The following is a 27,541-nucleotide window of genomic DNA, read 5'->3' as shown; positions in this document are numbered from 1 at the left end:
CGTTTGGTAGAGAGGGGGAGCTCCTCTTCCTGTTTTGTAGGGAGGGCTCCTGTTGTATTGTAGAGAGGGCTCCTGTTGTATTGTAGGGAGGGCTCCTGTTGTATTGTAGGGAGGGCTCCTGTTGTATTGTAGGGAGGGCTCCTGTTGTATTGTAGGGAGGGCTCCTCTTGTATTGTAGGGAGGGCTCCTGTTGTATTGTAGGGAGGGCTCCTCTTGTATTGTAGGGAGGGCTCCTGTTGTATTGTAGGGAGGGCTCCTGTTGTATTGTAGGGAGGGCTCCTGTTGTATTGTAGGGAGGGCTCCTGTTGTATTGTAGGGAGGGCTCCTGTTGTATTGTAGGGAGGGCTCCTGTTGTATTGTAGGGAGGGCTCCTCTTGTATTGTAGGGAGGGCTCCTCTTGTATTGTAGAGAGGGCTCCTGTTGTATTGTAGGGAGGGCTCCTCTTGTATTGTAGGGAGGGCTCCTCTTGTATTGTAGGGAGGGCTCCTCTTGTATTGTAGAGAGGGCTCCTGTTGTATTGTAGGGAGGGCTCCTCTTGTATTGTAGAGAGGGCTCCTGTTGTATTGTAGGGAGGGCTCCTGTTGTATTGTAGGGAGGGCTCCTCTTGTATTGTAGGGAGGGCTCCTCTTGTATTGTAGGGAGGGCTCCTCTTGTATTGTAGGGAGGGCTCCTCTTGTATTGTAGGGAGGGCTCCTCTTGTATTGTAGGGAGGGTTCCTCTTGTATTGTAGGGAGGGCTCCTCTTGTATTGTAGGGAGGGCTCCTCTTCTGGTAAAAAGGAAATCCTTGGGAATAAATCGAATACCTGGGGATCTGTTATATAGCTGAGAATCTATTGCATTCAACACACTGGCACTCAATACACTGGCACTCAATACACTGGCACTCAATACACTGGCACTCAACACACTGGCATTCAACACACTGGCACTCAACACACTGGCACTCAATACACTGGCACTCAACACACTGGCATTCAACACACTGGCACTCAACACACTGGCACTCAATACACTGGCACTCAACACACTGGCATTCAACACACTGGCACTCAACACACTGGCACTCAACACACTGGCACTCAACACACTGGCACCCAACACACTGGCACTCAACACACTGGCACTCAACACACTGGCACTCAACACACTGGCACTCAACACACTGGCACTCAACACACTGGCACTCAACACACTGGCACTCAACACACTGGCACTCAACACACTGGCACTCAACACACTGGCACTCAACACACTGGCACTCAACACACTGGCACTCAACACACTGGCACTCAACACACTGGCACTCTGTATTTAAACCATTGTGGCTCTATGCTTCCACCTTCACAACTCATACATGATGTGTGGATTCCGTAGAGTTTTCCGCGGTCTGTTGGAAAATATGCAGGAACTTCGGCATGATCTCCCCACACTACATCGATTGATTGATTGATAAAGATTAAGCCACCCAAGAGGTGGCACGGGCATGAATAGCCCGTAAGTGGTGGCCCTTTTGAGCCCTTACCAGTATCAAGAGCTGATACTGGAGATCTGTGGAGGTGCGACTGCACCCTGCGTGACGGGAGATGCCTCCCGTGCACCCTACATCACCGAATGCCCAGTTATTAGACCTTTCAGACCAGTTGGCATGAGGTACTTGGAGCTTTGGAATCACTTTATTAGCTCTTGTATCGTTGAGAATATTCTCATAATGCACCCAAAGTTTGCCAGTGCAGGCTACTGATCACATGACCCTGTATGATACCTGGTTGATACCTGGTTGATGGGGTTCTGGGAGTTCGTCTACTCCCCAAGCCCGGCCCGAGGCCAGGCTCGACTTGTGAGAGTTTGGTCCACCAGGCTGTTGCTTGGAGCGGCCCGCAGGCCCACATACCCACCACAGCCCGGTTGGTCCGGCACTCCTTGGAGGAATCACAGGATGACTGATCATCCTGTGTGATGGGGATTTTAGAATCAGATTGCTAGCTCTTGACACCCACTATGTAATCCTTCATATAGTCTAGAGCAGGTGTATAAATGTCCAGGTACCTTAGTATCACACAGCTGGCTCTTGACACCCACTATGTAATCCTTTATATAGCCTAGAGCAGGTGTATAAATGTCCAGGTACCTTAGTATCACACAGCTGGCTCTTGACACACACTGTGTAACCCTACATATAGTCTAGGGCAGGTGTATAAATGTCCAGGTACCTTAGTATCACACAGCTGGCTCTTGACACACACTGTGTAACCCTTCATATAGTCTAGGGCAGCTGTATAAATGTCCAGGTACCTTAGTATCACACACCTGGCTCTTGACACACACTGTGTAGCCCTTCATATAGTCTAGGGCAGCTGTATAAATGTCCAGGTACCTTAGTATCACACACCTGGCTCTTGACACACACTGTGTAGCCCTTCATATAGTCTAGGGCAGCTGTATAAATGACTACACCCTCTCCAAAACTAACCCTCACCACCCACAAATAAAAACGAAGCTCTTGACTAGATTGGAACCCCTTCCTGTAGCCTTGAATACAAGGTCGCTACGCCCATAATTAAATCATGTTAACACCACGTACCTAAATGTGTTAATATGGACCAAAGCAAAAGTCCCCAGTCCCTGAGTACTGGATTCCACTCTCCTCACTGGTTGATCAGTCCAGCAACCAGGAGGCCTGGTCGACGACCGGGCCGCGGGGACGCTAAGCCCCGGAAGCACCTCAAGGTAACCTCAAGGTAGGTAGGTAACCTCCTAGACTATGTACTCAAGGAAGTACTAGTAGCAGTCTATGTTATTATGTGCACGTAGTTACATATTAGTGTACGTGTGTTTACCGAGTGGATATGTGGTATATACACATATAGACTTTCACACAATACCTACACGGAGCAATCTGTATATGTTTGTATGATATCACACTCGAGCGAGTGTGAGATGTATATCTTAGTACACATTAAACACCGTAAGTATTTTCAGTCACAGGGAGACATGACCATTCTTTTACACCATTTGTAATGATAATCCACGTTAATATATACAGGAACTGTGAGGAGCCGCTCCGGTGGGCGGCGAGGACCCGCCCACCAGCTCCACGCGGGCGTGTGGGCGGCCAGGACCCCGCCCAACTGCTCTTCAACACACTCAAAAAACTCGACACCTACTTCCGCAGAAAATTCGTGAGAAAAACAGACTTTATTCGCTACCTCATGAGCTCCTCTCTCTCCCACACCCCCACACTTCCCACTATGAGTCTGACCTCTCTCTGAGTTCCTCCCACCACAGTTACTCCCACCACAGTTACTCCCACCACAATTACTCCCACCTGAATACGTCACCCCAGCCCTCCTTAAATCCCTTGAGCTCTTTCCCCCCCACACACTCAGAGTCCTTCCACCTACCACCACCCACCACCACCCACCACCACCCAGCACCACCCACCACCACCCAGCACCACCCAGCACCACCCACCACCACCTACCACCACCCACCACCACCCACCACCACCCACCACCACCCACCACCAGCCACCACCACCCACCACCACCCACCACCCAGCACCACCCACCACCACCCAGCACCACCCTCCACCACCCAGCACCACCCAGCACCACCCACCACCACCCACCACCACCCACCACCACCACCCACCACCAGCCACCACCACCCACCACCACCCACACCGAGAACATGGGTCAGAGCTCCACAAGGGAGCGATACGTGTTGCAAAAACTAGACTCTGAGCTTCCCGGACGAGTGACGTCCGCAGATGACTACACAATATCTCTCTTAAAGCCCACATTGTGAGCGCTCCCTCCTTCCTTGGTGACCTTTCTGAGCCCCACCTGGGACATCATAACACAAGGTTATCTGATAACCTGTCCCTTCCAGACCTGGGCCCAAGATGGGACATCATAACACAAGGTTATCTGATAACTTGTCTCTCCAGATCTAGGGCCAAGATGGGACATCATAACACTGGGTTATCTGATAACCTGTCCCTTCGAGACCTAGACGGACTGGAACTTCCTAAAACTGGATTACTCGAAAATCTACCTCCCTTTCCAGACTTCCTCCGCCGCTACCAACCCCAAACTTAACCCGTCCGACCTCCGGAAACCTCCGAGAAACCCCCAGAAACCGTTGCATCCGCCACCACGTTCGACACAAGCAAGAACTCTTGCCGTCGGGCAAGTATCAGTTGGCGGGCAGTTGGCAGCTAAACCTGGAAAACTCTCCTGGAAATCCCCCTCAAAAATATGCTTTTGTCACGAGTCACGAGTCAAAAATGCATAAGTTTGGAACGGTTTCACACGTGGTATTTTCAATACCAAGTCCTCAGTCAATGAAACTATCCCTATAAATCTCTGAAAAGGTTTTCGACTTGAAGTGTTGAGACGGACTCAAGCGGACTGAAGACGTTAAAAACAGTGACGGACTCACAGGATTTCCTGCAATATCGCATTGCAATAAGTTCAACAATGAGGTAAACAGCTCAAACATGATGAGGTCAGAGAGGGACAAGTATAACGGACATCTTAAAGATGCAATTGGAGTCTTAACGACGCTGTATCAATACGCCAATAAGAATACTTTCAGGAATATGATGTATGACTGACAGATTTCTGTATGTGATGATGTATGACTGACAGACTACTGTATATGATGTGAATGACAGCTGTCACATAGGGTGAATGATTGATATAAAGCATGTTGAGTATATGACTAACAGGAGGGCATTTAGAGTGAATGATTGACAGGAGGGCATTTAGAGTGAATGATTGACAGGAGGGCATTTAGAGTGAATGATTGACAGGAGGCATATAGGATGTATAAGTTACAGGAGGTACTTATTGACAAGAGTCAAGTAAAGTGTATGACTGACAAGAGATATGCATGACTCAATCACTGGCAGGAATCACTTGTTGCTGAATGATTGACAGGAGGCATCACGAGCGAACGATTGACGGGAGGAATATGTGAGTGATTGACAGAAGACATGTTGAATGACAGATTGAATGCCTGACCGAGACACCTCTGGACGAAGGGTTGACATCGACAAGCAAAGGTTAATGACAGACATGACCACATGTGGATAAAGTAACTGACATGATAAGTCAGATACTCACTGACAATCCCAAAGCAATTTAATGCTTTATAAAACTATAGAGTGTAACTTAACATACATTTTAACAAGGCCATCAACGGGAGATGAGGATGCTGAGGGATGATAGAGAGGTTGCCATGGACAACCGGATACCACAAGAACAATATAATTTCTGAACAATTTCTGAACAAATTCTGAACAATAGTTCAGAAAACGTCGAATGACCTTTATGAAAGGTGAATGGTTGGACAAGATTACATGCTGACAGCATGACAGCCTCTGTCAATACCAGCAACTCCCAGATGCTCTACCATCACCACTGAGAGATACAGGTGTGTAGCAGACAGGTTTGATGAACAGGTGTGTAGTAGACAGGTGTGTGTGGTAGACAGGTGTGTGGTAGCTCATCTCATCTGTACATATTACTGGTCCTTATTTCTTGTTTAACATTCAGCTACTGAGAACTAAAAGTTCCAAGTAGCACGGGCTATGGTGAGCCCGCGATGGACTTACCTGGCACAGGAGTGGGGCTGAAAATTGTCCATTAGAGTGAAAGATTGAAGGAAGGGAATGATAGATGAAGGAGCAACTCCAGACAATGCCTTCAGTACCCGAGGGTAACAGAACAACCCACTGGATCAGAGGCCACACAAGTCTGGGATTCCTAGTTAATTACCACTAAGTTGATCTTAGTTATAATTATGTTTAAAGTGATAATTAAGTGGTAATCACTGTGCAAAGTTCTTTGAACCATTGATTAACAATGTAAAATGAAGCCAAGAGGATGATTCTTGATACTCCGAGATGCATAGGGAGGAAGATCTGAAGCTTCCCATTGTTCTAATGGGCTTCGTTTTGTGCTCCTGGCGGCCAGTGACATTCATCAACACTCCAACACTCTCAGAGTGTGCGCTCAAGTGGACACTGCAGCTATTATACTTGCCCTCAGGCTCAGTGTCAAGTCTGAAGCTGACTGTACACTACACAAAGAGAACTAGATGTGCTACAAGTACCTACCAGTTCAATTAAAAAAGTACTGTAGGAGGAGGAGTTTTCACTTTTCTGTGATTCTGTGATTCTGTGAAGTTCACTTTTCTGTGATTCTGTGAAGTTCACTTTTCTGTGATTCTGTGAAGTTCACTTTTCTGTGATTCTGTGATAAAGATCATGAACATTTATCTTGAAATGTAAACAGTAATTATTCCTCTACTCTCCCTGCAGTGAGTACTAACAAGAAACACAGGCGACCAGGGTGATACTCGGCTGTGCAACAATCACTATGCAACAATGATACATGCATCAAAGCACACTATTAACTAGCATGTCCAGCGGTGTCTGCAGTCATGCACAGTTGCCCCTTTCACTGAGGCGCGACATACCTTTGCACTGAAGCTCAGACCTGGGAACAAAGTGACAAATTCTTTCCAAATCTGTCAACCGAAGCCTTTACAGTGCTCCAGTATATGAGTGGGTAATTAATTGTAATTATTTCATGAGATTAAATAATTCTAAGTTTTCAGTTTCAGTAACATTAAGGAACTAGTTTTACTGCTTCCAGGAACATGGTTCCACTTAAGCTGGTTCACGCAGCTGGTGTTGTGGAGGCCCAACAGGTGGTTCTGTCAGCACGCAGCTGGCGGCGTCTATCAGAATTCCTCCAGATCTGAGTGGTACTGCTGTTAGCATCTTGTACAACCTGGGTACAAGTGACAGGATGAACAACCCAGCGGGTTTTCTTCCTATTGGGGAGTGTTGTACATGCTGCTATGGTAGTATGACCGGTCCATCGACAGTCCATCGACAGTCTGCAACACTGAGTGAAGTAGTTGGTATACACTCTGCCGTACAGTACTCGAGGTGTACTCTAGGTGAGTTCTCTCAAAGTTTGCAAATAGTTCACAGGCGCAAGAGAAATGTTGATGTGCTTAAGTTAATGACAAATGGAAAGTGTTGAGGGTGAGGGAGGTTTGGTGGGAAGGTGTGTCGAGTCGCTGACGGAACAGAACAAGACGGTACACTGAGAGACAGACGCTGACGGAACAGAACAAGACGGTACACTGAGAGACAGTCGCTGACGGAACAGAACAAGACGGTACACTGAGAGACAGACGCTGACGGAACAGAACAAGACGGTACACTGAGAGACAGTCGCTGACGGAACAGAACAAGACGGTACACTGAGAGACAGACGCTGACGGAACAGAACAAGACGATACACTGAGAGACAGACGCTGACGGAACAGAACAAGACGATACACTGAGAGACAGACGCTGACGGAACAGAACAAGACGGTACACTGAGAGACAGACGCTGACGGAACAGAACAAGACGGTACACTGAGAGACAGTCGCTGACGGAACAGAACAAGACGGTACACTGAGAGACAGACGCTGACGGAACAGAACAAGACAGTACACTGAGAGACAGACGCTGACGGAACAGAACAAGACAGTACACTGAGAGACAGACACTGACGGAACAGAACAAGACGGTACACTGAGAGACAGTCGCTGACAGAACAGAACAAGACAGTACACTGAGAGACAGACACTGACGGAACAGAACAAGACGGTACACTGAGAGACAGACGCTGACGAAACAGAACAAGACGGTACACTGAGAGACAGTCGCTGACGGAACAGAACAAGACGGTAGACAGATGCTGGATGCCTGGCGACGAGAAATATTCACACAGTCCCGTCACCACCTGAAATGTCAAAGAGGATCGTCGAAGCTGTTGTGGTATGTGGTATGTGGTATGTGGTATGTGGTGGCTGAGTGGTATGATGGTGCAGGGGAAGTGTTGAAATTGTGTAGCACTGGGGTTCGACTTTCTCCCCTTGGGTCCCACCCCTGTGGTTCTTGTGTCAGAGAAAGCTTCTACTCAGCTCTATATATGTTCGCTATTGTGACTTTGCAGAGCGAGCTTCAGCTCTTGGGCCCCGTCTTTCAAGACGCCGGAAGCTTATCGCAATAGCTTCTAATCCTTTTGACTGTCCAGTCACTAAGGTTCCAGTATATTGAAGTCCAACCACTTGGGCTGGACGGTAGAGCGACGGTCTCGCTTTCTGCAGGTCGGTGTTCAATCCCCGACCGTTCACAAGTGGTTGGGCACCATTCCTTCCCCCCGTCCCTTCCCAAATCCTTATCCTGATCCCTTTCAAATGCTATATAGTCGTAATGGCTTGGCGCTTTCCCTTCAGTGTCCAGAGGTATACGTTCTCTAAACATTCAGCGCCCAGGAAAGAACGTTTCTCTCTCCCTTTAACGCCAAGGAACGTACATTCTCTCTACCGTCAGAGCCCAGGAAAACACGTTCCTCTCTCCCTTTAACGCCAAGGAACGTAACATTCTCTCTACCTTCAGCGCCCAGGACAGTACGTTCCTCTCTCCCTTTAACGCCAAGGAACGTAACATTCTCTCTACCTTCAGCGCCCAGGAAAATACGTTCCTTTCTGTAACAACTGTACTACAAGTGGTAACAAGGGAATCATAAGGACCGTTACGGTGGTTTTTTTTTTTTGTCAGCTAACAACCTCGAGTGAACGGCCTCTCGCGTCAAACTATCGCCACAGGGCTGACAAGTCAGAGGGCGCCAGCAGCTGTTTGAGGTGAAAAGTTAGTGTTGAGTAGGTGTGTGAGGAGCCCTGCTTGTCCTCCCAGCCCGACCGCCTTCTTCAGGAGGTGGGGTAGTGGCCGGCTACACTGAAACACATGTCACTCAAACCATTCTACTCACTGGACCCGTCTCACTCAACACATTCTACTTACTGAACCTGTCTCAGTCAAACCATTCTACTCACTGAACTCGTCTCACTCAAATCATTCTACTCACTGGACCTGTGTCACTCAACACATTCTACTCACTGGACCTGTGTCACTCAACACATTCTACTCACTGGACTCGTCTCACTCAATACATTCTACTCACTGGACCTGTGTCACTCAACACATTCTACTCACTGGACCCGTCTCACTCAACACATTCTACTCACTGGACCTGTGTCACTCAACACATTCTACTCACTGGACCCGTCTCACTCAACACATTCTACTCACTGGACCTGTGTCACTCAACACATTCTACTCACTGGACCCGTCTCACTCAACACATTCTACTCACTGGACCCGTCTCAATCAACACATTCTACTCACTGGACCCGTCTCACTCAACACATTCTACTCACTGGACCTGCCTCCAACTCAACAACACAATGTTCCACAACACTGTGAAGTTTCAGCCAAAAAACTTAAGGTAAGACTTACCATGAGCTATGGGAAGGGAAAGCTCTCAGCCTGCTAACAGGAGTCAGCAGTCGTCTGCTCCTGTACCCTCCTGTGTGTAAAACTAGTAGGGTAAGGCTTACCATGAGCTATGGGAAGGGAAAGCTCTCAGCCTGCTAACAGGAGTCAGCAGTCGTCTGCTCCTGTACCCACCTGTGTGTAAAACTAGTAGGGTAAGGCTTACCATGAGCTATGGGAAGGGAAAGCTCTCAGCCTGCTAACAGGAGTCAGCAGTCGTCTGCTCCTGTACCCACCTGTGTGTAAAACTAGTAGGGTAAGGCTTACCATGAGCTATGGGAAGGGAAAGCTCTCAGCCTGCTAACAGGAGTCAGCAGTCGTCTGCTCCTGTACCCACCTGTGTGTAAAACTAGTAAGGTAAGGCTTACCATGAGCTATGGGAAGGGAAAGCTCTTAGCCAGCTAACAGGAGTCAGCAGTCGTCTGCTCCTGTACCCACCTGTGTGTAAAACTAGTAGGGTAAGGCTTACCATGAGCTATGGGAAGGGAAAGCTCTCAGCCTGCTAACAGGAGTCAGCAGTCGTCTGCTCCTGTACCCTCCTGTGTGTAAAACTAGTAGGGTAAGGCTTACCATGAGCTATGGGAAGGGAAAGCTCTCAGCCAGCAAACAGGAGTCAGCAGTCGTCTGCTCCTGTACCCACCTGTGTGTAAAACTAGTAGGGTAAGGCTTACCATGAGCTATGGGAAGGGAAAGCTCTCAGCCTGCTAACAGGAGTCAGCAGTCGTCTGCTCCTGTACCTACCTGTGTGTAAAACTAGTAGGGTAAGGCTTACCATGAGCTATGGGAAGGGAAAGCTCTCAGCCAGCTAACAGGAGTCAGCAGGCGTCTGCTCCTGTGTACTGACACCAAGGTCGATGACTGCATTGGTGGAGAAGAGTGTGGCCATCAACACCAGGGGGCGCTGCTCATCAGTCCAGGGTGGGAGGGGGGCTGTGGGGGGATGAATGGGTGTTTACATGGGAGGGGGGCGTGTGAAGGAGTGTTTACATGGGAGGGGGGAGTGTGAAAGGTGTTTACATGGGAGGGGGAGCGTGTGAAAGGTGTTTACATGGGAGGGGGGCGTGTGAAAGATGTTTACATGGGAGGAGGGCGTGTGAAGGGGTGTTTATACGGGAGGGGGGCGTGTGAAAGGTGTTTACATGGGAGGGGGAGCGTGTGAAAGGTGTTTACATGGGAGGGGGGCGTGTGAAAGATGTTTACATGGGAGGAGGGCGTGTGAAGGGTGTTTACATGGAAGGGGGCGTGTGAAGGGCGTTTACATGGGAGGGGGGCGTGTGAAGGGTGTTTACATGGAAGGGGGCGTGTGAAGGGCGTTTACATGGGAGGGGGGCGTGTGAAGGGTGTTTACATGGAAGGGGACGTGTGAAGGGTGTTTACATGGGAGGGGGGCGTGTGTAGGTGTGTTTACATGGGAGGGGGGGCGTGTGAAGGGGTGTTTACATGGGAGGGGGGCGTGTGAAGGTGTTTACATGGGAGGGGGGGGGTGTGAAGGTGCTGTGTGTGTGTGTGGAAGGGCGTGTATGTGAAAGTATGTTGTGTGGGAGGGGGGGGGGGGAGTTAATGGGGGGGGGATGGGGCTCACGTGTCATTACTATCCACCACCCACCAGCTTTCTCTCCCTACGCCTGACACGCCTTCCCGACCCTCCTAGCCATCCCCCACTGCCCCCTCCCTCCTATCCAATTCCTCCCTCTCCCTTCCCTCACACTACCCCCCCCCCCCCCCTCCCACTCACGCCCCCTACTCTTCCCCATATATGAAGACATTCCTTACATATGTAGACACCTACATACACACTCACATATGCGGCTCTGTTCCGGACCCCATTACATGGTTCTTTCATCTTTTTCGCTACCGCCCACAGAATGGGTATGGGGTCCTCTACCACTCACAGGATGGGTATGGGGTCTACTACCACTCACAGGATGAGTATGGGGTCCACTACCGCTCACAGGATGGGTATGGGGTCTACTACCACTCACAGGATGAGTATGGGGTCTACTACCACTCACAGGATGGGTATGGGGGTCCACTACCACTCACAGGATGAGTATGGGGTCTACTACCACTCACAGGATGGGTATGGGGGTCCACTACCACTCACAGGATGGGTATGGGGTCCACTACCGCTCACAGGATGGGTATGGGGTCCACTACCACTCACAGGATGGGTATGGGGTCCACTACCGCTCACAGGATGGGTATGGGGTCTACTACCACTCACAGGATGGGTATGGGGTCCACTACCGCTCACAGGATGGGTATGGGGTCCACTACCGCTCACAGGATGGGTATGGGGTCCACTACCACTCACACGATGGGTATGGAGTCCATTACCACTCACAGGATGGGTATGGGGTCCACTACCACTCACAGGATGGGTATGGGGTCTACTACCACTCACAGGATGGGTATGGGGTCCACTACCACTCACAGGATGGGTATGGGGTCCACTACCGTCCACAGGATGGGTATGGGGTCCACTACCACCCACAGGATGGGTATGGGGTCTACTACCGCCCACAGGATGGGTATGGGGTCCACTACCGTCCACAGGATGGGTATGGGGTCCACTACCGCCCACAGGATGGGTATGGGGTCCACTACCGTCCACAGGATGGGTATGGGGTCCACTACCACCCACAGGATGGGTATGGGGTCCACTACCGCCCACAGGATGGGTATGGGGTTCACTACCACCCACAGGATGGGTATACATTAGACTGGTATAAATTGCCCCGTTATAAATTATACATTCACAAAACAAGGATCACTACAATAGATCTAAAGTCGTCTATTTTCACTCATACATCTGTCCAGCCGGTTCTTAAAACTGCCCAAGATGTTTCGTCAGAGACGGTGCTACAGTTGATCTTATCTGAGTCCTGTCTAAACCTAAATTGTTTACATTTTAAACCACTCTTGCGAATTCTGTCTTGTGATTTTCAACATTATCTTATCGCCTGTCTTTATGCCTCCTGTCCTTGTATATATAGTTCTTATCGGTCTGTGAGTGCATTCAGCCCAGACCTATTTCATCAAGGTTCTGAATTTCGGTCTCAGAGTGCACTCAGCTCAGACCTATTTCATCAAAGTTCTGAATTTCGGTCTCAGAGTGCTCTCAGCTCACGTCTACTTCATCAAGGTTCAGAGTTTGAGAATCAGCTGAACCTCACAGTTCAACACGTCTGAGTGGCAGCCGGATTGAACACCTGCGTTCAAGAATTCCCAATGGTGCAGATGTTTGGGAGTGAGAGCTTGTGTGGGTTGACACATGTTGTCCTTCACTTAAGTGGCACACTGGAACAATACCCGACTCACAGCCTCAAGGCCCAGGTTCGATCTAGCCTCATACACATATATATATAAGATGACCTAAATATTACTTACCCTAATATTATTTTATTAACATAATCTTATGTAAACATAAAAATAGATAAAATAACAAAATTAATAAAATTGCATTTTAGTTATATATATTTATTATTTTTATTATGGGTTTTCCATTTTGATTTTTACATGTGATTGTGATGAAATAATAATATGATGAAGTAACAGTTTGATTATAAACTGAGTCGAGCAAGAATACAGCAAGAATACAGCCAGAATACAGTCAGAATACAGGAGAAAGAATTGTCATAAGATTTGCTAGGGCACTCAACCCGACACGCCCATGTTCGGCATGTACCCCACGGTAATCACCTTGCAAATTTTTAAGAAGCTAACCACAAACATTAGCTTCAGGCAGATACCAAATTTCTAGACTAAATTATGTATACATACAAACGTCAAGGCTATTTGGACAAAGGTAATTTATTCTACAATGTTACTGAAAGTTTGAAAACGTAGTTTAAGTATTTTTTTTAGTATCATTATCTCACGTTAAAGAGATGAACGTGTTTCGTTCATTCATGAGACAGCACAAGGCGCGATGATCATTTTTGCACTCCCAAGAATACAGTTTCAACAGCATTCGAACCTGCCTTGTGTTCCTGTGTGTGTGTGTGATGGCATCTTATCTAGGCCATGTTTCTGACCTGCACCATGGTCTTCAAGTCCATGACCCTAAACACCCGAGAAAAACGGCCTGGTTGACGAGGATTAAAGGTGGCCAGCCAAGCCTTGGTCCACAAGCTTGGTTGACTGTCCCCCACACACACACACACACACACTGTCAGTCCGTCAACACAGCCCCATAACTAACCGTCCGCCCTACAGTCATTGAGTACCACAATCAGTACAACAATCAGTACAACAATCAGTACTAAGATACAAAGTCAGCCTCCACAACACACAGTCACATCAACCAGACCAATCAACTCACCATACTCGTTCTAATAGGTGAGATCACTCTACTGTATTCTCCTTTCTTACCTACAGTACTTGGCTGTATTTCAGGCGGAAGTACAACCTAGTAACAGCCTTCTACCGACTCCAAGTCCTGCCTCTGAACCCTAAATCGACTAGCGTCTGGAGTCTATTGTGTGTATGAAGTTTCTCCCATCGATTTGATATCGTATCGCATCTCGTTTGTTCTCTATCCTGGAAAAAAATTGAGTTTCAGCTAGGAAAACTATCATTCTCAAATGTAGATATTAATCCAAAAGAAATGGCGGTGTGTCCACTCACAGGATGAGTGGCGCTGCCCAATACTGTCACTATGGCGGTGTGTTCACTCACAGGATGAGTGGCGCTGCCCAATACTGTCACTATGGCGGTGTGTCCACTCACAGGATGAGTGGCGCTGCCCAATACTGTCACTATGGCGGTGTGTCCACTCACAGGATGAGTGACGCTGCCCAATACTGCCACTATGGCGGTGTGTCCACTCACAGGATGAGTGGCGCTGCCCAATACTGTCACTATGGCGGTGTGTCCACTCACAGGATGAGTGACGCTGCCCAATACTGTCACTATGGCGGTGTGTCCACTCACAGGATGAGTGACGCTGCCCAATACTGTCACTATGGCGGTGTGTCCACTCACAGGATGAGTGACGCTGCCCAATACTGTCACTATGGCGGTGTGTTCACTCACAGGATGAGTGGCGCTGCCCAATACTGTCACTATGGCGGTGTGTTCACTCACAGGATGAGTGGCGCTGCCCAATACTGTCACTATGGCGGTGTGTCCACTCACAGGATGAGTGGCGCTGCCCAATACTGTCACTATGGCGGTGTGTCCACTCACAGGATGAGTGACGCTGCCCAATACTGTCACTATGGCGGTGTGTCCACTCACAGGATGAGTGGCGCTGCCCAATACTGTCACTATGGCGGTGTGTCCACTCACAGGATGAGTGACGCTGCCCAATACTGTCACTATGGCGGTGTGTTCACTCACAGGATGAGTGGCGCTGCCCAATACTGTCACTATGGCGGTGTGTCCACTCACAGGATGAGTGGCGCTGCCCAATACTGTCACTATGGCGGTGTGTTCACTCACAGGATGAGTGGCGCTGCCCAATACTGTCACTATGGCGGTGTGTCCACTCACAGGATGAGTGGCGCTGCCTAATAAACTCGCCCCTTGTACCAGGCGACTTTTAACAAAACATAACATCATATATACATTTATTTGGAAAACAGCACAACCCTGAACTAACCTTACCAAAATGGAGACATGAATTGCCTCTCAAATCAGTACTCACCATTCTGTTTGGCTGTATAACATTACAGCCAGTTCTTCCTCTACACTCGGCATGTTGTTATTGATAGAACGTTATATATATATGAGTTCTTTCTATAATTTGTCTTTGTAAGTAACTATATCTACTTATGGATTCATATATAAGTTGCTTGTAAGAAATGTTGCGGAATTCGCATCTTCATTTACTACTCAAAATTGTGAGAAATAGTCTACAATACTTTAAGTGAATAATGAGATGAATTACATGGTTATTGAATGAACTGTTGCATAATGTAGCCTCGGGGACAATTCAAGCTTTAACTTTCATAAGAGACTAATGTGTATTTTTTCTCAACATTCTTTGCCGACGTCGAGCTTCCCTTTCGCTTAGTCTGCCCTGTAATGATCATAGAAAACGGTGGAGCGCCAACCCCATTCCCCCAAGACAACAAGGCAGCCGGAGACCTCCACATACACATTTACACTAACTTTCCACCGCCATTACCGCTCCACATCCCTATATATTTCGTTACAAACATGCTCCCTAAGTCAAGTGGGACGAGTATGAGCGTGAGGAAGGGAGGAGTGCAGTTGTGCCCTCTAGCGGAAGACAGTCTAACCTTCCCTTGTCATCGCCTTATAACAGACCGTCAACGCACCGCCACCACACAAAATTACGCTTCATTCTGCTGGTTTACGGCTGTGGCCGCCCCCTCTCTGTCCCCTCCTTGCCCCTCACACTCCCCCTCACACACACCTGCAGCCACCCCTCTCCATGTGGGCGCCGCGACCACCACTGACGGCCAGTCACGTCACACAACTAAACTTACTTTCCAAAGTTAAAATATGCCTTGAGTATTCTGCTCATCTGCCAGCGCTCCTCAGGTGGGCGGCATGGGGGCGCTGGGCGTGCCGTAGGGGGGGCCGCGGAGGGCGTACTGAGAGGGTGGGGGGGGTGGGGAGTGTAGCGAACCAGGAGTGGAAAGGGAGGGAAGGTAGGACGGGAGGGAAGGCAGGACGGGTGGATAGGAAGGGAGGTGGTGCGGGAAAGTGCGGTAGTGGGGACGGCCATGGCTTGTGACCAGGCCGCCGCCGCCACCAGCTGCAGGGGCGGAGGGTGGCGCCAGGGAGGGATCCAGGGGGATGGGGAGGGAGGGGGGATGGAGGGGTGAGGGAAGGACGGGAGGGGGTGTGGGGGGTGGGGTCAGAGGTGAGGAGTGAGTGGCCAGCCCATGAGTCGCCCCTCCACATCTGAACTGGTTTATTTGCTCCGGGACTAGCTGCCTGGGCTGCCTGCTTTGGGTGGGGGTCTGTGAGGTACACTGCTGGGGAGGGGGAAGGTACACTCCTAGGGAGGGGGGAGGGGGACGGTACACTCCTAGGGAGGGGGGAGGGGGAAGGTACACTCCTAGGGAGGGGGAAGGTAAACTGCTGGGGTGGACGACTTGTGGAGGTACTCTGCTGAAGGTGTATTAAGTGTTTTGGTTGTGGTCGAAGCTTTCTTGACATGGGGGAAGGAATGCAGTACAACACTCTTGTGGCTTTTCTACTTATTATAAACTTATAAATATTCTACTGGCCAGGAACTAGCTATAGAGAGGGAGTGAACGTAGGCAGCGCCGCTGCTGGAGACGGTCTGGTCGTACGTGTTGTTTTCGCCCTTAGAGGCCATGCTAACATCTGCTAGTTCGCTGGTGTTGACATCGGGACTGAGATCAGTGCTAAGCAATATGCAGTCGATGAGTGAGCTCACCACACGTGCGACCGCTTGTCATTGGCGTCCTCGACGATCTGCTATCAGCTATCATCGGCGTCCTCGACGATCTGATATCAGCTATCATCGGCGTCCTCAACGATCTGCTATTAGCTATCATCGGCGTCCTCAACGATCTGCTATCAGCTATCATCGGCGTCCTCGACGATCAGTTATCATCGGCGTCCTCGACGATCAGTTATCATCGGCGTCCTCGACGATCTCCTATCGGCTATCATCAGCGTCCTCGACGATCTGCTATCATCAACGTCCTCGACGATCTGCTATCATCAACCTCCTCGACGATCAGCTATCATTGGCGTCCTCGACGATATCCTATCGGCTGTCATTGACGTCCTCGACGATCTGCTCTCATCGGCGTCCTCGACGATCTGCTATCATCGGCGTCCTCGACGATCTGTGTGACGAACGTCTAGGCTGTGTACCTAACTAACATTTACGTACAGTGTGACATTTATCTATAGTGGTCGTAAACAAACTTTTAAACATCCAACAGGTGCAGGACTAAGGGGGGAGGGGGAGACCCAGGTGGTGATGTGGGGAGGTTCCTGATGGAGGACACTCTTAAGGAAGCTATGAGAACAGTACTGGGGCCAGATTCACGAAGCAGTTACGCAAGTACTTACGAACGTGAACCTCTTTCCTCAATCACTGGCGCCTTTATTTATTAAACGGTTCACAGGTATGAAAGCTTGCCAATCAACTGTTGTTATTGTTATAAACAGCCTCCTGGTGCTTCGGAGCTCATTAACTGTTTAATAATTGTAAACAAAGCCGCCAAAGATTGAGAAAAGATGTACAGGTTCGTAAGTACTTGCGTAACGGCTTCGTAAATTTGGCCTCCCTGGTCTGTGAGGGGGAGGTGACCCTGTGGGGAGAGGCTGTGGCTTCGTGGCAGGAGATAAGACGAACAAACATGAGAAACAACAGAACATCTTGAGGTTATCTTAAGATGATTTTGGGGATTTTTATTGTCCCCGCGGCCCTGTCCTCGACCAGGCCTCCACCCCCAGGAAGCAGCCCGTGACAGCTGACTAACACCCAGGTACCTATTTTACTGCTAGGTAACAGGGGCATAGGGTGAAAGAAACTCTGCCCATTGTTTCTCGCCGGCGCCTGGGATCGAACCCAGGACCACAGGATCACAAGTACAGCGTGCTGTCCGCTCGGCTCCCTTGGAGATAACATGGAGATAAGACGAACAAACAGGAGCAACAACAGAACATGGAGCCTTATGAGAGATAATTTCGAACAACTTTGAGGAACAACTCAAAGGAAAGTGTAAACACAAATAATAAACTAGCACTGAGAAACTATATTCAGTAACACTTGAATTGGAGCTGAAGGGAATTGAACAACTGAACAAACTGAACAAAATGTTCATGGAGCATGTTCATACTTGGGCTTGTGGGAGTACATAACACTGGTGTTCTTACATTCTTGCAAAGCCGCTAACAAGCAGCACGCTCACAAGAGCCAAGGGGGGAGGGGGCCAGATTTACGAAGCAGTTACGCAAGCACTTACGAACCTGTACATCTTTTCTCAATCTTTGGCGGCTTTGTTTACAATTATTAAGCAGTTAATGAACTCCGAAGCACCAGGAGGCTGATTGGCAAGTTTTCATGCTAGTAAATTGTTTAATAAATGTAACCAGAGCCGTCAAAGATTGAGGAAAGATGTACAGGTTCGTAAGTACTTGCGTAACTGCTTGGTGAATCTGGGCCCAGGTCCCGCGTATGAAATGTGAAGATCCAGATAACAGTTTTGTGAACGATAACAAAACTTGGACGATATAACTCACAGTGACACAGCTAAGTACTCAGGATATGTTGATATCAACGGAATCATCGATGAAGCACAAGGAATTGCTATCGTTGATGAGTTTGTCAACTTTCAGACATCATCCAGCATCATCCAGGGCCACTTCCAGCATCATCCAACATCATCCAAGGCCAACATCCAGCATCATCCAAGGCCAACATCCAGCATGATCCAACATCATCCAGCATCATCCAACATCATCCAGCATCATCCAGCATCATCCAAGGCCATCATCCAGCATCATCCAGCACACCCATGAGTTATGGGGTCTCCACACCTGTGTTTATGAACCATTGTGAACGCCGTCTTGAACAAAAAGGTGAAAGTTGTGTCACTGTGGGAGGCTGTGTGTTGCACTCCGCAAGATGCTCATTGCACAACATCTAAGATTGTGTGTTTGTTATAAGAGTTGGCACCGTCACCACCCCACACCTGCGCCTCCCTGCACTCCACACCAGCTGAGACTCTTTCCTCATTCCACACTCCAGGGATCTTCCACACCTGAGGTCTCTGCCACACCCCACACCCCAGGGATCTTCCACACCTGAGGTCTCTGCCACACCCCACACCCCAGGGATCTTCCACACGAGGTCTCTGCCACACCCCACACCCCAGGGATTTTCCACACCTGAGGTCTCTGCCACACCCCACACCCCAGGGATCTTCCACACCTGAGGTCTCTGCCACACCCCACACCCCAGGGATCTTCCACACCTGAGGTCTCTGCCACACCCCCACACCCCAGGGATTTTCCACACCTGAGGTCTCTGCCACACCCCACACCCCAGGGATCTTCCATACTCCACACCCCCAAGACCTTCCCTTCCACAGAACACTCCACATTCGCCCATATTCATGCTCCACAAACACCCACATACTCATCTCACTCTCCACATTCATACTTTCTTAAAAGACGTCAGTTTAAAAACGTCACTTTAAAAGACTTCTTCAAGACGTCATATTGAAACGTCAATTTCAGACGTTTATTGTAGCAGTTATATAATTGTTCATTTTTATTCACAACTTCAAGCAACTGCTGAACTACTTACAAGTCTCGTTTGCTTGTTATAACACGTGTTGTAAACGCTTGTTTGCGCTTGTTTCAAACTTTCTTGGTTATTTAAGCTTTACAGTCATTAGTATTTATGATTATTCTTCAGACACATCATTCTCTCACTCATTTTACAGACTTGTAAATCTTAACACCTCTTTTACCACCTTGTAAACATTATGACGACCTCTTTTACAGGTCTTAAGTGTAAACATTTCTAAGGCCTCTTTTACAAGCAATACTTGTAAATATTACAGGTGTGGTATAAAGATGGAATTCAAAAGGTAGAGACAGGCTTGGAGAGCTGTCTCCTGTCACTCCTACTGTGGAGACAGTCACGTCTACTTTGATAGACAGACAGACAGGCACGGCTTACCTGTCTGTCTGTCTGTCTGCCTGCCTGCCTGCCTGTCTGTATGTGTGGTTGCCTGTCTGCCTGCCTGTCTGTCTGTCTGTCTGCCTGCCTGCCTGCCTGTCTGTCTGCCTGTCTGTCTGTGTGGTTGCCTGCCTGCCTGCCTGCCTGCCTGTCTGACTACCTGTCTGACTACCTGCCTGTCTGCCTGCCTGTCTGCCTGCCTGTCTGCCTGCCTGTCTGTCTGCCTGCCTACCTGCCTGCCTACCAACCAGCCGGAACCCTTCGCCAGTCAACAGTAGACGAATGAGGGTGGCGTCAGGTGCCTCATCGTCTGACGATAGATCGACCGCGAGGTGCAACACTGACATGTCAGAGAGGTCACGTGAGCAGCGCCACTACTCTACTGGTGACCCCAAATGACTCCCAGAATAGTGTGCGTGCGCCTCTGCTCGCCTCGGGCCGTCTCAACACCCAACGGCTCTCTGAAGCCTCAATCTTACAGTTATTGTTTTGGTTCTTAAGATTGGGGCTTACTGGCTAATCAATAACATTACGGATTGGTGGATTCTGTGGGATTTATGAAGCTGTTTTTATAGTGGATTTTGACAGGTTGCATTTGTGTTTGGTACAGGGGTCAAGTGCCGGTCGGCCGAGCTGACAGCACGCTGGACTTGTGATCCTGTGGTCCCGGGTTCAATCCCGGGCGCCGGCGAGAAACAATGGGCAGAGTTTTTTTTCACCCTATGTCCCCTGTTACCTAGCAGTAAAATAGGTACCTGGGTGTTAGTCAGCTGTCACGGGCTGATTCCTGGGGGGGGTGGAGGCCTGGTCGAGGACCGGGCCGCGGGGACACTAAAAGCCCCGAAATCATCTCAAGATAACCTCAAGAAGGTGGTGCCATCTGGGGGTGGTTAGAGCAGTGTAATCGCAAGCAGCTAGTAGCAGCTGACTAACTCCCAGGTACCTATTTACTGCTAGGTGAACAGGAGCATCAAAGTGAAAGAAACTCTGCTAATTTTTGTTTCCGCCTCCACCAAGGGATCGAACCCGGAACCTCAGGACTACGAATCCGAAGCGCTGTCCACTCAGCTGTCAGGCCCCCCCTGACAATAAGATGAGGAAACTTTCTTATCATGGAGGTTTCCAGCCTGAAGGAACGCCATGGGGGAACCCACTCCCTGTTGGGTCCTACTTACTCTCTATATTCACCTTAAAGCTCAAGGCCCGAAACCCATGCATCCATTTTTTTTCCAGTGGCACATTTAGGTATATCTGGATACTTGGTTAAGATTCCTGGCAGCACATCATTGTGAATAAAGTACTTATACATTTGTTGACCAGACCACACACACTAGAAGGTGAAGGGACGACGACGTTTCTCGGTCCGTCCTGGACCATTCTCAAGTCGATTGTGAGAATGGTCTAGGACAGACCGAAACGTCGTCGTCGTCCCTTCACCTTCTAGTGTGTGGTCTGGTCAACATACTTGAGCCACGTTATTGTGACTCCTCGCCTGCATACTTATACATTTCTTGGACGCCAGTGAAGGTATTATCTATGAATTCTGTGATTATTTTCACATTCCACTGCATAATGACGCAAGGAATGTGAATAATTCTGCTGACAGAGTTTACATTTACGTAATTCTACATCATCAGATGAATGAATGTGTGCAGCTGTTCTTGACTATATGAAGGGGAGTACAGAGTGCGTCAAAATCTAGCTACGTGACGCTAAAGTCCCCCATCTGGCAGCAAAGTTAATCATACAGAGTCATGGGGCCTCGTATCCTGGTGGATAGCGCGCAGGACTCGTAATTCTGTGGCGCGGGTTCGATTCCCGCACGAGGCAGAAACAAATGGGCAAAGTTTCTTTCACCCTGAATGCCCCTGTTACCTAGCAGTAAATAGGTACCTGGGTGTTAGTCAGCTGTCACGGGCTGCTTCCTGGGGGTGGAGGCCTGGTCAAGGACCGGGCCGCGGGGACACTAAAGCCCCGAAATCAACTCAAGATAACCTCAAGATAAGATGCTATCAGTAGCCTCCACTGACTAATTTTGGGTGTATTATGAGGCTATCCTCACGAACACAAGAGTTAATAAAGTAATTGCAAAGCTCCGGTTAAAGAGGAGTAACCAGCATATACCTATGCGAAACCTATGGATCCATCAACGCGATATGAAGCCTATGGAAGCACCAGGGCGCCCCTGGGGCTAGATTCACGAAGAAGTTACGCAAGCACTTACGAACCTGTACCTCTTTTCTCAATTTTTGGCGGCTTTGTTTACAATTATTAAACAGTTAATGAGCTCCGAAGCACCAAGAGGCTGTTTATAACAATAACAACAGTTGATTGGCAAGTTTTCATGCTTGTAAACTGTTTAATAAATATAACCAAAGCCGTCAAAGATTGAGGAAAGATGTACACGTTCGTAAGTACATGCGTAACTGCTTCGTGAATCTGGCTCCTGGTCAGTCAAACCCCTACTGGAACTTAACTGGATTCAGTAATTATTCTGACAAAGATAAATCACTATTATTTCTCTCCCCCTTGACAACCTAACCTTAGGAAAGGTAGAAGGAATTAAGATGCTGTAGAGTGAGTCAAGTAGTTATAATGAACCAACATTCAAGGAGCTACGACGGGTTACTCAAGGAAATGATTCAAGAAATGAATGAGAAATGAAGCTTCTTCGTTGTGCAAGGTGATTGGCAGGAAGACAATGTTCCTTATGTGTCTAAGGAAGAAATACTAACGATGTAAGATTCTAACTACCGGTGTAAGACTAACTACCAGGGAGCCGGTCGGCAGAGCGGACAGCACGCTGGACTTGTGATCCTGTGGTCCTGGGTTCGATCCCAGGCGCCGGCGAGAAACAATGGGCAGAGTTTCTTTCACCCTATGCCCCTGTTACCTAGCAGCAAAATAGGTACCTGGGTGTTAGTCAGCTGTCACGGGCTGCTTCCTGGGGGTGGAGGCCTGGTCGAGGACCGGGCCGCGGGGACATTAAAGCCCCGAAATCATCTCAAGATAACCTCAAGATAACCATCCTCTACTAAGATAGTGAGTTACTTACAAACAAAAGAATGACCAAATAGACAAGAAACAACAGGAACAAACAAAATACTGTGTGTGGTTGGTTACTTTGCGGTAACCCTGCGATGATTTCAGGGCTCAATGACCCCGCGGCCCGGTCCTCGATCAGCCCTCCTGCTTGCTGGACTGGTCAACCAGACTTTTGGACGCGGCTGCTCGCAGCCTGACGTATGAGTCACAGCCTGGTTGATCAGGGATCTGTATGGATTACGCCCCCCCCCTTCCCTACTGTATAAGGACTAAACTATGGAACAAATTACACCCAATCTATGTCTAGGGATGAACAGTCTATGGATGGACAGTCTAGTGATGTACAGTCTAGGGATGTACAGTCTAGTGATGAACAGTCTAGGGATGTACAGTCTAGGGATGTACAGTTTAGTGATGTACAGTCTAGGGATGTACAGTCTAGTGATGAACAGTCTAGGGATGTACAGTCTAGGGATGTACAGTTTAGTGATGTACAGTCTAGGGATGTACAGTCTAGTGATGAACAGTCTAGTAATGTACAGTCTAGTGATGTACAGTCTAGTAATGTACAGTCTAGTGATGTACAGTCTAGGTATGTACAGTCTAGGGATGTACAGTCTAGGGATGGACAGTCTAGTGATGAACAGTCTAGTGATGTACAGTCTAGGGATGGACAGTCTAGTGATGGACAGTCTAGTGATGGACAGTCTAGGGATGAACAGTCTAGGGATGGACAGTCTAGGGATGGACAGTCTAGTGATGGACAGTCTAGTGATGTACAGTCTAGGGATGGACAGTCTAGTGATGGACAGTCTAGTGATGGACAGTCTAGGGATGAACAGTCTAGGGATGGACAGTCTAGGGATGGACAGTCTAGTGATGGACAGTCTAGTGATGTACAGTCTAGGGATGGACAGTCTAGTGATGGACAGTCTAGTGATGGACAGTCTAGTGATGGACAGTCTAGGGATGGACAGTCTAGGGATGTACAGTCTAGGGATGTACAGTCTAGTGATGTACAGTCTAGGGATGTACAGTCTAGGGATGAACAGTCTAGTAATGTACAGTCTAGTGATGTACAGTCTAGTAATGTACAGTCTAGGGATGTACAGTCTAGGGATGTACAGTCTAGGGATGAACAGTCTAGGGATGAACAGTCTAGGGATGAACAGTCTAGGGATGGACAGTCTAGGGATGGACAGTCTAGTGATGTACAGTCTAGTGATGTACAGTCTAGGGATGGACAGTCTAGTGATGTACAGTCTAGTGATGGACAGTCTAGGGATGGACAGTCTAGGGATGTACAGTCTAGGGATGTACAGTCTAGGGATGTACAGTCTAGGGATGGACACTCTAGTGATGTACAGTCTAGTGATGGACAGTCTAGGGATGGACAGTCTAGGGATGGACAGTCTAGGGATGGACAGTCTAGGGATGTACAGTCTAGGGATGAACAGTCTAGGGATGAACAGTCTAGTGATGTACAGTCTAGTGATGAACAGTTCAAATGAACATTAGGAGTAGAACAGAACAATGGCATACCATCAGCTGGAATCTGTGGCGCCCCACCTGTTGATTGACGGTTGAGAGGCGGGACCAAAGAGCCAGAGCTCAACCCCCGCCAGCACAATTAGGTGAGTACAAGTTACCCAAACGACCTACTTAGACATGAAATAATAAACAAAGTAAAAGTCTGAGAAAACCTAGAGGCAACCTTCCCCTCTATTGCCCAACCAGTTCCAACGCCGCCTAGAAAACTTACAGCTAGTCACAATGGCATACAAGACTGGGCCAGATTCACGAAGCAGTTACGCAAGCATTTACGTGAACCTGTCCATCTTTTTCTCAATCTTTGGCGGCTTTGTTTACAATTATTAAACAGTTAATGAGCTCCGAGGCACCAGGAGGCTGTTTATAACAATAACAACAGTTGATTGGCAAGTTTTCATGCTTGTAAACTGTTTAATAAATGTAACCAAAGCCGTCAAAGATTGAGGAAAGATGTACACGTTCGCAAGTGCTTGCGTAACTGCTTCGTGAATCTGGCCCCAGGAGACGGTCAAATATAAGTGCTAGAGAAGCTGATCTTCCCGCCTCAATAAAGCCAAGGATCGACCATCATGCAGGGGCATAGTGTGGGTGTAGGGGCATAGTGTGGGTGTAGGGGCATAGTGTGGGTGTAGGGGCATAGTGTGGGTGTAGAGGGGCATCATGCAGGGGCATAGTGTGGGTGTAGAGGGGCATCATGCAGGGGCATAGTGTGGGTGTAGGGGCATAGTGTGGGTGTAGGGGCATAGTGTGGGTGTAGAGGGGCATCATGCAGGGGCATAGTGTGGGTGTAGAGGGGCATCATGCAGGGGCATAGTGTGGGTGTAGGGGCATCATGCAGGGGCATAGTGTGGGTGTAGAGGGGCATCATGCAGGGGCATAGTGTGGGTGTAGAGGGGCATCATGCAGGGGCATAGTGTGGGTGTAGAGAGCGCGGATCCTCGCAAGATCAACACCTGTGTTGTATTGTCCAACAGGTGTTCCGGGACGCCTCCTTACATGCAGGTGTGTATGGCCACCTGCAGTTTCATTTATTGATTTTTATTATGTCTTCTTAAGCTCTGCTTCTGAAGCATCCTTCAGCTCTGCTTCAGATGCCTCTGCTTCTGAAGCATCCTTCAGCTCTGCTTCAGATGCCTCTGCTTCTGAAGCATCCTTCAGCTCTGCTTCAGATGGCGAAGAAAACGTTGCAGAACTCTTGAGTATTCCAGTCAACTCTCCGCAGCTCACCTTGCACGAGGCACTTTTTCATTGCAGCGTCCTTGGGGCTTCCAGATCCCAGCACCTCACTGAAGGAAACGTGAACGCCTTTTAGCAGCGTTCCTGGACAAATCCACATCCTGTTGCTTTAACCGGAGTGAACCTGACATCATTTAAGACACCAGCAATACATGGCAGAATTCCAGGAGGCCATTCCAGGCACCGTAAGGTATGGCAACATTCCAGGTACTGAATACCTGGTTGCCAGATATGCTTTCCCCTACGCTTCTCTCTCTGCTGGACACCCGACCCCATCCAGACCTCTGTTGGCTGCTGTCCACCTGCCATCCCTCCCTCTGCTGCCACCCCCCACCACAACACTTAAACAAGTGGCTCACGTGTGGAAGGATACTCAGGTTTACAAGGATACCAGAGCACCCACAATTGAGTCCATCCTTAACATCTTGCAGTTTACAAACACTAGTCAGTTAGCAATTGTTGCAACTAGGTAAAAACTTGCATGACACTGAATGTCTCGACATGTAAACTGTTTTTTTATTTGCTTTTGATAAAGAACTTGTTTTGATGTCTTAAGACAGATGCAAAGATGCTGTGTTTGTCCATTGTCAGCGTCAGATTTGGCACAAATAGGAGAGTACACACAGGCTGTATAACCAACCTTAGTTGACCAAGCAAGGTTGACTAACGTGAATCCAAACCTTTTGGATTCAGAACTAGAATTCGTTCAGGATCATGTATACTATTTATGTCAAATCTGTAATATGTATCAAGTTGATATACCCACTGAGAGGTATACTCCACTTCTCTATATATACTCTGACAGTATACTTTAGTCCTGGACGAGATTCAGGACTGAAGTATAGTTTATGACTGGTCAGTTAAGTATTGTGGTGGCCTTAATAACTCTCCAGTGGTTGGTAGATGTTAACTCGAATGACAAACTGAATGTGAAGCACCTGAGGTGAAGGCATAACTTCATTAAACACAATATAAAACTGGAGGAAGTTCAGAGACATGTACCACTATTACTAGTCCCAGAGGTGAGAGGCTTGAGTTACAAGGAAACATTAAAGGAACAGAGAGAAAACGAAGGAGAAATTTATCCATTTATCAAGATTTATCTAAGAAAGATTGTCCCTGACAAAGGGATCATATCCAATCAATCCAATCAATCATATTCAATCGATCCAATCAAATTATCCTCGTGTATAACCTAAGCTAATCTTCACCCAATCTAATCAAACCTGGTTGATACCTGGTTGATGGGGTTCTGGGAGTTCTTCTACTCCCCAAGCCCGGCCCGAGGCCAGGCTTGACTTGTGAGAGTTTGGTCCAGCAGACTGTTGCTTGCAACGGCCCGCAGGCCAACATATCAACCTAGGTTAAGTTGTAAGCATCAGCTGTGATATTTGGTCGTTAACTGCGTGTGACAGCGGACCTGTAACTCTTCCAGGAAAAACTGGATATAGCATTAAGAGTTCGAGTCTCCTACCAGTGTCCAGCTCTTCCTCCCACTCTCTACTATCTACTATTTGTACCTGCAGATTGTACTTGGCGGAGCCCAGGAGCTATTAGCTCTTGGGCTGATAGCTCTTCCAAGAGCTATCAGCCTTTCTAACCAATCTGTTTTTCCTGAGTATTTTTGAGTATTTTCTCAGTATTTCC

General features: G+C 48.4%; 1 protein-coding gene across 1 annotated transcript; it reads left to right on the top strand.

Annotated features, from left to right (window-relative positions):
- The first annotated feature begins 23,406 nt into the window (after positions 1 to 23,406).
- On the top strand, positions 23,407 to 24,618 carry LOC123763300 (dentin sialophosphoprotein-like). The gene has a single exon (XM_045750446.2). The coding sequence runs from the start codon at positions 23,407 to 23,409 to the stop codon at positions 24,616 to 24,618; it is 1,212 nt and encodes a 403-aa protein (XP_045606402.2).
- Positions 24,619 to 27,541: the final 2,923 nt, after the last annotated feature.

This window comes from Procambarus clarkii, chromosome 49, assembly GCF_040958095.1.
Source record: "Procambarus clarkii isolate CNS0578487 chromosome 49, FALCON_Pclarkii_2.0, whole genome shotgun sequence".
Lineage (NCBI taxonomy): Eukaryota > Metazoa > Arthropoda > Malacostraca > Decapoda > Cambaridae > Procambarus > Procambarus clarkii.
The sequence above is the reverse complement of the archived record's forward strand: the minus strand, read 5'-3'. Positions and strand labels throughout refer to the sequence as shown.

Excerpts from the sequence above, each read along its gene's own strand:
- LOC123763300 (XM_045750446.2), top strand. The coding sequence starts at position 23,407 with ATGTCTAGGGATGAACAGTCTATGGATGGACAGTCTAGTGATGTACAG.